A 12,235-nucleotide genomic window follows, 5' to 3' on the forward strand; every position below is an offset into this window, starting at 1 on the left:
ATACAGAATGCAAAAAAGAAATAATAAAACATCAGTAATCACAATAAACGTAACTGCAATAAACACTCTAGCTAAAGACAAAACTAGCCATCATGAATTAAATAAAAAATTAAAACAAACTATTTGCTTTCTAAAAGGGACGCACGTAAGACACAAGATCATAGAATGACTGAATGTCTAAAGCAAGATGAATATATATCAGGCAAGAATATAAATCAAAAGAATGTACATCCTTATTGATATCAGAAAAAAATAAGAGTATTGACCTAAATCATAACTAGAGATAAAGAAATTTAGTATATAATAACAGTTTGATTATCAAAAAGATGTTATATTCTAAACATAACATGTATATAAAATTTAATAATATAAAACAAAATATATTTTAAATAGTATTTATTTTAGAAAGTAAAGAGAAATTAGTAACTCCTTTGAATACTGACAAATATTAGCATACCTTTCTATTTGATAGATGAAGTAAAAAATAATCATTAGACAATATAACACTTCACAATTAAAATGCTAATGCATATATAGAGAACATTGCATCCAATTACTGCACAAAACACATTTTAAAGAAATAATTATTCTTCATGAATATTGGCCACTTCCAAGGTCATCCTGCCAGCCTCAAAATATTTCAGGGATTGACACCTTACATACTATAATCTCTCATCAGAAGTGACTAGAGGGGAAATTAATAAGAAAAAGTTGACTGGAAAAACAACAGGTGTTTACAAATAAGAAAATGTATGTTACCAAAAAATATGTTGGTTGAGAAGAAATAATAAGAGACAAAGAAGAAAATGAGAATTGAAAAATAGCAAAAACACAGTGTCAAGCTAGTGAAATTCAGACAAAGTAGCTTTTAGAAGGAAATCTATAGCCTTGAAGATTTGTATTGGAAAAGAAAAAAATTCTTAGAATTAGTGAGTTAAACTTCCAACTAAAGAAGTGAAAAGAATAGCGAATAAACCCAAATTTTAAAGTAAAGAAAATAATAAAAACACAGAATGAAAAATGAGTTGATATTGTTCATTGACCACTTAATTGAATTTATTTGCTCATCATCATACACATTAAGAAAAATAATTTTAAAAGAAATGTGTTGATTTCTTCCTATTTGCAATATTTTGGAAAACACAGTTTTATTGGTACTCATACTGATAAGAAGAGTGAATTAACTTTGAATACTGATGGTATGGGTGCTGCAATTGGTTAGGAAGAACAATTTTTTTCCTGATACTATTTTGCTCTTATGAGTTGATTACATTTGATAAATCTTGTTCCAAAACTTTTCGTATTCTAGAATTTTATTTTAAAAATTATGTATAGTTTTAAACTTACTCTCACTTATCAGATGTTATATTTTGCTTTTCAGTACCTTTTTAAAACTGACTTTCATAATATATTCTCATAACGCTTACTCAAAAATCTAAACAGAAATTGATCAACACCTGTAACTACATTATAACATAGAGTTTTAGTTCTTTTTTTTTTAATTTTTTTTTTATTTTTTTATTTATTTTTGAGACAGAGAGAGACAGAGCATGAGCAGGGAAGGGACAGAGAGAGAGGGAGACACAGAATTGGAAGGAGGCTCCAGGCTCTGAGCCATCAGCACAGAGCCCAATGCAGGGCTCGAACTCACAGACTGTGAGATCATGACCTGAGCCGAAGTCGGACACTCAACCGACTGAGCCACCCAGGCGCCCCGAGTTTTAGTTCTTAAACGGAAAACAACTGTATGAAGAATTATGTATGCATTCCTATATTCCAAATGAGCTGTAACTTTTTATGTTTAAAACTCTTCACATCGCACGAATGTTTCATTCAATTTTCATTTTGAGTTTTTGCAACACCCTGGACAGCTCCATACCAATGATCCTCTTAACATTCAATTATCAGGAATATCAAACTTTCTTTAACCTTAACTGAATTTTCACCAAAACTCTAAGTCTATTTGAGTCATTCCAGATAAATCAGCCACAAGCAAATGATAGAAATTATTTAATAAGTAGCAAAAATAAATATAAATATCAATACAATCTTGGTCTGGGAAGACTTTTAAGATTAGCATTCAAGACAGAATCCAGAAGTTAATAGATTCATTCATTTCCTTTCTGAATAATTTTTAAATGTATAACCAAACTAAATATAATAAGGGAAACTTTCTTCCTTTTCAATCCTTATTATGCCATGACTTCCATCAAAAATGTTGAAAAAGAGGTGGTGTGATAGAAATAAATACTTTCAGAATTTTCCCAAGAATAATGATATTTGCAGTAAATTTTGTGAATTTTCTTTCTGAGATTAATAAAGTATTCTATGCCTAGTTTGCTCAGGGTTTGTTGTTGTTAAATAAGTAATAGAGATTTCTTCTTGATTTAACTGACAGACACATCTAATAGTGTTTGTGTATACACACGTACACGCATATACATTTACCTTTGGTTTGGTACAGAGGATTTTACATCCATATTCAACTGTGAGTTTGGATTATAATTTTCCTTTCTTATATTGTCCTTGTCAGGACTGCTATAAAGTTTTTGCTAGCCATATAAATAGCAGAAAGGATCTTCCTTTTTATTCCCTGGAAGAGTTTATATAAGATTACACCTATTTGAATGTTGGCTAGAACTCACAATTATGCCATCTGAGACTGAATGTTCATTGCTGAAAAAGATCTAATAATTTAATTAAATAGGAATTCATTTTCTTTAGTGGTTATAGGAGTATTCAAGTTGTTTTTTCTTCTTGAGTTAGAAGTCAATAGTATTTTGTAAGAATTTTCCCATTTCATCTCCGTATTTAAGTTATTGGCATAATGTTAAGCGTCTAGAGCATCTATGATTATGATAACCTTTTTATTCTGATTACTAGATAATTGTGCTTTCTCTGTTATTCTTTTTCTTGTTTGATCTATTTTCAACCATGTTCCTATTTTGCTAAGTTTTCTCAATGTACCAACTTTTTCAGACTTTATATAATGCTATTTTCATCTCATTAATTTTATCTTTTTCTATTACTTCCTCCATTATGTACTTTTCTGTTTATTTTACTACTCTGTTTCTAGTCACTCAAAAGGGATGTCTAACTCATTAGTTTAGGGCATTTTTTATGTGCTAATGTGAGAATTTAAGTTGTGAATTTCCTTCTAAGTACTGCTCTAGTTGAATCATACAGACTTGCTATTCAGTATTTTTATTGCATTATAGTTGAAAATAATTTCTCATCTTCCCTATAATTGCTTCTTAGTTGAACTGGATATCTGATATATATTTCTTAACTTTGAAACATGTGGGATTTTCTAGTTATCTATCTAATACTTATTTTTAACTTAATTTCATTGTGCCTGAGAACCTAATCTGTATTATTTCAACACTTTTAGAGCATTTACCATTTTTTAAACTAAATTTTTCAGAAAGTTCCCAGAGTTTAAACAATTGCCATTATAAAATTTTTGAGTTTTCAGTCTATTATTTGAAGAATCAAATAACAATAAAAAATAAAGCAAATTATATTTAAAAGAAGATGAATCTTCATATTTATATAAGACTAAATGAGAACTCTCGATGGTATGCACTACCTTCTCCCCTGGGGTCACTGAAACTCTCCAGATGCAGTGTGTATAAGAAGGATAGCCATTTGGAAATCCTGGAGAGGAAAGGTTGCCGTTGGATTCTTGAAGGGTTTCTCCACATGCTAAAAGGAAAACAAAAAAGATATATATATTTGATTTTTTAAAGAGATAAGGTCATTCTTTAATTTTTAGGAAAGACATGGACACCATAAACAAAGCCCTGAGTCTTTTGTTGCTAAACAAGAATGTATACTTGTACACTATAAAGATTTTTCGTTCCTAAGTTTCTTCTTATGGCTCTATTACCAGGATTTCAGCGTACTTAATGGAATCATTAGGGCTAACCATAAAACAAGATTAAGAGATAAATAATATGGCATTCATAAATTTCCTCCTCATGGGGACCTTCCTCATTCATTCCTGAGGAATCCATAGGTCACCCATACTCAGATTCAGGCCAGTGGGTATCTGGTTAATGTAGCTATGGGATCACATGAAACATTATTAATATTTTCAGTATAAAATGAGGCTCAGTTTAATAGCAAATATCACATCAAAGTTGACAACAGAGAAATCTTAAATAATCACTAGAATAGAACCAATAAACGTGGTATCTAAATATTATACACAATGAAAATTTTTCTCAAACTGAAAAAAATTGAAAGGTTAAAAACATGAAGGAAGAATAAAATTTTCCAACAAGATGTAGACATTTATTTACTCTTTCATTTCTGTTGATCATAAGTAAAAATTACTGGGAAAGCAATTATGTTTTCCTCTTACTAAGGCTGTCTAATTTCTTGGAAGTAATTATCAGTCAACTGAAAGAGCAAATTATCAGCTGCTCAGCCTCAAGATCTGTGTGATTGACATCTCTAAGGCCATTTCAACAAAGATACAATTAGTTCATTGGTTCAGGTTAGTGGTCAGAATCGTTCTATAATGGGTTTTCCTGTTGCTTTTGTAAGACATAACATGTGCCATATGAACCTAGGCTGCTTAATTCAAGAATAATTCCTCCACTGCAGCCTGTCATCTTTATAACCTTCACTCAACAACTTAAAAAAAAAAACTCCCTCCTCTCTGAAGGAGACTGAAATCAGACTGAGATATTACCATATTATAGAGTCATAGCTACCAGCAGGTGAACTCTCGTCTCAACAAATCCTCCATAAATAATAAATGGTTTTGCATATCTTAAGTTAAATAAAGAAAGAAAGATGGTGACTTTGCAAACAAAACAGAGATGTAAAAAGTCTGATATATAAATATTTATTTGAAAACATAGATATTAAGTTTGCACAACAAAATACATTTTAAGTGGAAGTAAGCAGTGTTTATTCTGATGAATAGGCAGATAAAAGCAACTTTAGAATAAAATAACAATGCTCAAGGTCAAATGCATAATTCAGCACTTTCCATGAATCATGTAAGGGCTCTTGATAAATGTAACATTACAAGAATCCTTAGAAAAATGAAAATTTATTAAGATTTTATTAATGCAAACAATGCACTTCTGAGTAGGATCAGTTCAGATGCTAAATAATCATTTGGGAGTTGAGTGTGTGTCAATGAAAAAAACTATAATTCATAGCAGTATAAAAATAAATTCTTTAATGATTGAAAACTACACTAAGCCACACAGAATGCTGGTACTGGATTTAGTAAGTGGAAATAAATCAATTAAGTATATTTCATTCATAGATGTACACAAATAACACTGTTCTGATAAATAGATAAAACGGAAAACTCTATAAAGTGAAAATAACCAGAATACACAATTTAATTCAAAATATTAAGTAAATTTGGGGCAACTGGGTGGCCCAGTTGGTTGAGCATCCAACTCTTGATTTTCAGCTCAGGTCATGATCTCATAGTTCATGAGATAGAGCCCCACATGGAGCTCTGTGCTGAGAGCACAGAGCCTACTTGGGATTCTCTGTCTCCCTCCCTCTGCACCTCGCCCACCCCACATACACACACACGTGAACTCTTTCTATCTCTCAAAATAAATAAACTTTAAAAATATATATTAAGTAAATCTATTATATAGTACTTGCTCATAATGCCTATAACTGTTTGTGCATTTACTTCAGTAAGTGTGGTTGTCCCAGGCTACCTGATCCCTACTACAAAAGATATTTCACTTTCCCCAGCCATACATTAATTAATGCTCAGGTGTAAAAAGCAAAGTCTATTATTAAAAAACTAAAGGAAAATCAGCAAGAAAAAAAAGTGGCACTACTAAGTTAAAATGCATTGTCGGTTCATTTACTCAACAAAGTCCATGGATGAGAAAACTAAGTTTTAGTTATGGCATTACCACTTATTAATTATGCCATACAATTAAGTCACAAAAGTTTCAGCTTCAGTTTTCTCTTGTTAAGTGGTCATCTTATTAACATATACTTAATAAAGTTGCTTTGTAGGGGTCAAATGTTATTATGCCCTGAATCCTCTTAACCCATAGAAACCTCTTCCAGGAAGATTGTGGTCTAAAGGGTTTGAATACGTGTTTGAACTTAATATGTCATATTTAGGAGGGAAAAAAAGACATAAAGAAATATAAACAGGCAAATTATTATTATAACTGTCCTAATAAAAATTACTGTAAAACTAAATATAATTCAGAAATTAAACTTCTATCTCTGTAGGCAGATGACACAATCTTAAAGTATAAAACAGTAAACATTCCACATACACATAAAACTGTTAGAACTAATAAACAAATTCAGCAAAATTGCAGGATACAAAAAATCAGTTGCATCTCTATACACCAACAGCAAACAATTTCAAAAGGAAATTAACAAAATAATCCTATTTATAATAGCATCAAAAATAATAAAATACTTGGCAATAAACCAATGAGGCAAAAGACTTGTACACCTTAAACTACAAAACACTGCTGAAAAAAAAATTAAAGATAACACAAATCAGTGGAATGATGACCTGTATTCATGATTGGAAGACATAGTATTGTTAAAATATCCATATTACCCAAAACAATCCACAGAGTCAACACAATCTCTATCAAAATCTCAATGGCATTTCTTGCAGGAAGAGAAAAAACTAAATCCTGATATTCACAAAGAACCACAAACCCACAATAGCCAAAACACTGTTGAGAAAATCTAAACTAGAGTCTCCCACTTCCTGACTTTAAAACATATTACAAAGCTACAGTATTCCAAACAGTATGATACTGGCATAGAATAGACATATAGACCAACAGAAGAGAACAGACAGCCCAAAAATAAACCCATATATATATATATATGGTCAAATGATCTTCAACAAGGGTGACAAGACTACTCAATGGGGAACGGATAGTCTCTTTAACAAATGGCATTGAAGAAACCAGATATACACATTACAGAAGAATGAAATTGGACACTTTTCTTATACCATACACAAAAATGAACATAAAATGAATTAAACACTTAAATGTAAGACCCAAAACTATAAAACTTCTAGAAGAAAACAGGTGAAAAGCTTGAGAACAGTAATTCTGGCAATGATTTCTTGGATACAACACCAAAAGCACTGGAAATAAAAGCAAAATGGACAAGTGAGACTACATGAAACTAAAACAGCTTCTGTGCACCAAAGGAAATAATCAACAGAGTAAACGACAACTTTCTGAATGGGGGAAAATATTTGCAAATCATATATCTCATGAGGGGTTAGTATTCAAAATATATGAGAAACTCCTACAAGTCAATAGGAAAAAACAAAATAACCCAATTTAAAAATGGGCACAGAAGCCATATAAATGATCCACATGCATACGAAAAAAAAAAAATGCTCAACATCACTAATCATCAGGGAAACGCAAATCAAAACTACAATGAAGTAACACTTCACATCTGTTAGGATGGTCATTATCAACAAACAAACAAAAGCAGAAAATAAGAAGTATTTGCATGGAAATGGGAGAAAATGTAGCCTTTGTGCACTGTTGGTAGACATAAAATAGTGGAGCCACCATGGAAAACAGGGTGGAATTTCCTCAAAAATTATATATATATAATTCCCAAATGATCCAACAATCCCACTTCTGGGTATTTATTCAAAAGAATTGCAAACAGGATCCTGAAAAGACATGCGTGCTCCTGTATTCACTGCAGCATTATTCACATTGGCCAAGAGACAGAAATACTCTAAACATCCATCAGTAGATGAATGAATAAAGAAACTATGGTACATACATAAAACAGAATATTATTCAGCCTTAAAACAAAGAAATCTGTCATATGCTACAAAACAGATAAATCTGGAGGACATTATGCCAATGTCAGTTACAGAGACATTACAGTTACGGAGAGATAAGTACTGCATGATTCCATTTACACGAGGGTTCTAAAGAGTCAAACTCATAGAAGTGGAAAGTGGAATGCTGGTTGCTAGGGGCTGGGGAAGAGGGAAATGAAGAGTTGCTGCTCAGTGGGTATAGAGTTTCAATCATGCAAGATGAAAAAGTTCTGGAGATCTGCTGTACAACCATGTGCATAGAGTTAACAGTATTTACTGTGCAACTACAAATTCGGTAATAAGATAGATCTCATATTATGTGTTTGTTTTGCCATAATAAAAAACAATTAGTAACAAAAAGGCAGTTAAACTTCTAAGTACTTTATCATAGGATTAATTTCACTTCCGAATCAGGTAATTCGCATAGACCTTATTCTTCCAGAATAGAAAATTGTGTTTAAATTGTATAAATGCTATTTGGATTGTGTTTTGTTGAACAATTATTACAAACTCTTTTCCTATTAATTACATGCTTAAATGTGCAGCTGTCTTCACTTCCATCTACAGATACTGTCCTTATCAAATGTCTGTAATATTATCAAATACCAAAGATTGAGAACTTAACTTTCTCCATATTCCATAGGATCACAATGATAATTTTATTAAGGTTACAGAAAACATAGGTAGATATACACAATAATTTCTGTTAGATAAATGTCTTCCCAAAGGAGCTTGACAAATTCTAGATTAGGGGAAGAAATAAAATTGTATCCAATCAACTTAGTACTACCTAATTAACTTATATTTACATCCGTAAGCTTTTAAATATAATAAATAAAATGTGGGTTTAAAATGACTTTAAGACAAGGAAATGCTAAAAGGAATCCTAAATCACCTGGAAATAATGTGGGATTAATTACTCCAGTTATGTTATTTCTTAAAATGTTTTATTTTTGAGAGAGAGAGACTCACACTTGTGAGCGGGGGGAGGGGCAGAGAGAGAAAGGGGACAGAGGATCTGAAGCAGGCTCCATGCTGAGAGCAGCAAGCCCAATGTGGGGCTTGAGCTCACATGTGGGCTCAAACTCACCGTGGGGCTCAACCTCACGGGGGGTTCGAAGCCATGAATCACAGGATCACAAGATCACAACCTGAGTCGAAACCAAGAGCCTGGTGCTCAGCCCACTGAGCCACCCAGGTGCCCCTAATGACTGAAATACTTTAAAGCACATTTCAATAGTAACTACCTAGCCTAGTCTGAATCACCCTTTAAAATGAAGCCTAAGCGCCCACTCCAAGGAGCCATCCTCCCCCAGTGTGCACTCCTCGCAGAACTGCAGTAGCATCCTTTAAGAATGAGAGTTACTTCCTCACCAAGTGATATCGTCTGTGTGATACCCCAGAGCCTCAGCCATTTGCGTGTGTTGTCTATGCGTCCTCTTCTGTGGCCACAGCATCTGGCACGGCGCCTTTCACGGGTTAACGGTGACTCATTCATTCATACAGCAACTATTTATTGAGCACTTAATCTACATCAGATTCAGAACACTGAAAGGGAAACCCCAACTCCAAGCCCACGACAGCTTATACTCTAGTGTGGGAAATGGCAAATGAACCGATGATTAGATGAGTAAGATACAAAGACCAGGATCAAATAAGGCATTTACCGCCGTAGAGTTCTGGGAGACCAGAGAGTCTTTAAGGAGGACGTGACATAGGAGCTGAATCCTCAATATGAGCTAGGATTTACCAGGATGCAGTTGCCAGCCTTCTGGCTGGAGGAAGAGGCCAGAGGCAAGCATACTATGGTGTCAGGAGCGTGACGAAGGAGAGGTGACAAACTAGGCTGTAGAGGAACTAACTAGAGAAAACACTCAGGGAAGAGTGGAAACAATCTTGAAGTGACATAATGGAAAGGAAATCAGCCTTTATCCTACAAATAGGCAGAGCAACATTTGAATGTTAAACAGCCACTTTAGGAGCTCCCGGGTGGCTCAGTCATTTAAGCATCCGACTGAGGCTCAGGTCATGACCTCAGGTTCCTGAGTTCAAGCCCTGCATTGGGCTCTATGCTGACAGCTGGGAGCCTGGAGCCTGCTTTGGATTCTCAAAACTAAAATAAATAAACATTTTTTTAAAAAGCCACTTTAGGGGCGCCTGGGTGGCGCAGTCGGTTGGGCGTCCGACTTCGGCCAGGTCACGATCTCGCGGTCCGTGAGTTCGAGCCCCGCGTCGGGCTCTGGGCTGATGGCTCGGAGCCTGGAGCCTGTTTCCGATTCTGTGTCTCCCTCTCTCTCTGCCCCTCCCCCGTTCATGCTCTGTCTCTCTCTGTCCCCAAAATGGATAAACGTTGAAAAAAAAAAAAATTTTTTTAAAAAAAAAATTAAAATAAAATAAAATAAAATAAAAAGCCACTTTAACAGAAACATGGCCAGAGAAATAAAGAGATGTAAGAATGGAAGCAAGAGGTGAATTAGGAGGCATTTCAGCAACCCAGACAAAAGCAGAGGTTCCCTGGACTAGGGGATGTGCAAGAATCCAAGATTTTAGGAAGGCAGCAGGACTGACTCACTGCAAGAAGTGAGGGAGGAACGAGGTGAGAATGCTCACCACAGTTCTGGCTTCGGCTGCCTGAGGACCTCTGCACGGTACCATCCACGGAACTAGGGAATGTTTACAGGGAGATGAATAAATGAGTCCACGAATAAATGCGGGAAAAAATGGCTGAGTTAATTCTTTTGTATGTGGGGCAGTATTTTAGCCAAGAATTGTGTATATACAAGCCTGTATAGAAGGTATATACTACCTGGAATCTCAGAAAATTAGATGAGGAACCAAGAGATTAATGCTTTGGCAAACTGCCAAGAACCTTATATCAATTTTAAAGGTAAATTTAATGAAACAAATGTTTAAAGCAGTGTGAAGTTTTTAATATTCAGACTCTATGCTTGCTGAACCTGGCCTTCCATCCCTAAAACCTCCACACAAATGCGCATCCATAGACAGGGATATCCTGCACACATACTGTGTGTGTACCAGCACTGAGAGCTTTTAAATCTGTGAACACGGACTGTACGTGTGCTGATGTGTGAATATGTGTATGCTTCTATGTAACAAAAAAGATTCTAATCCTCAGAAGGCTCTTTCTTTTTACAAAACCATTTATTTTATATTTTTCCTGATTTGATTATGTTACTTGACATAGTTAGTTGGGCAAGATTTACTGAGAGAATATTAGGGTTGATAGTGGGTATAAGTACTAAGTAAAAAAAAAAAAAAAAAGGTTATGGCACTAGATAAAAACTAAATTAAGACAAAATGTAAATGAAGACCAGTGACTGTTAAACAGTTTAAAAATAAAAAAGGAAAGGAAATCCTATGATTAGATCAAAGTAGAAAAATACACTGAGAAAATGAGAATCACAAGGAAAACAAAGAGAAAAACAATAGCACACATTACTGATTTATGAAGAGAAGAAATATCCACTCCAACTCATGTGCCCTAGAGAAGATCTCCTTCAGAAGCCAACTGCTGATTACTGGCATAAAGGGAAGATGAAGAGTATAATGATAATAATAATAATAATCCACCACTACATGGGTGTATCTGGTCCTGACAGGATGTAGGATGCAAGGGATTTTAATGACAGGTGTTGAAAGCAGCATTAGTGGGCATCCTTTTAGGGTTCCTTAATGCTAGAAAGACTTGGCAGCTGTCCAAAGGACACAGGATTGGCCTTGAGCAGCACTGTCCTGAAACCTAATGAATCCTGGAGTTTAGCAGCTCTCCCTTTGTTGCCCTTCCTTCCCCTTTCTGGGCCTACGTGGCCTAGCGATGGATGACCAGCTCTTATGTCGGAAGAGTGCCAGGGCTGTGAAGGATCATATTCTCTCTTTATATTAACAATGCATAAGGAGATTGTTCTTGCCTGCTTCTAAAAGAACAAGAAATGGCAATGAAAATAATTCTAAACCAAAGGAAACGTTATCTTTGTTCCATCACCTTAAAAACACAACTTTATTCCTGAAGGGAGCTTTTTCATAATTAGTAGGCACCGACTGCATAAGTAATTCAGGTTTCACATACAAATCTAATTTATATCTTTGGCATATATAAATAGACAAACATAATAACGGATTACACGTTCTTTATCAGCTAGAAAGTCTCATAAAAAACAACAGTGCATATTGTTTTAATGGAATTAGAAATACATATATTTTAATGCCGTTCATCTCGAATAGATAAAAACACATTCCCTATGTTATTAGTGGAACAGCAACAATATTTTCAGTCTGCGAATTATAACCTGCCCATTAGAAGTCTGCCCTCTTGGACCCAGGGCCCCTTGGACTTATCACAGACCATAAAAGCCACAACGTCACATATTTAAGTGTGAATCA

The 12,235-nt window shown here is 34.4% G+C and overlaps 1 protein-coding gene across 1 annotated transcript in view; it reads right to left on the bottom strand.

Moving 5' to 3' along the window:
• The window catches only part of TLL1 (tolloid like 1), a 212,456-nt gene that overhangs the window by 71,415 nt on the left and 128,806 nt on the right, over positions 1-12,235 (bottom strand). Inside the window, exon 9 of the mRNA XM_030312787.1 lies at positions 3,590-3,705. Coding sequence (XP_030168647.1) covers positions 3,590-3,705 — 116 coding nt within the window. The remainder of the gene's footprint in view (positions 1-3,589; positions 3,706-12,235) is intronic.

The sequence above is a fragment of the Lynx canadensis genome, chromosome B1, assembly GCF_007474595.2.
Source record: "Lynx canadensis isolate LIC74 chromosome B1, mLynCan4.pri.v2, whole genome shotgun sequence".
Lineage (NCBI taxonomy): Eukaryota > Metazoa > Chordata > Mammalia > Carnivora > Felidae > Lynx > Lynx canadensis.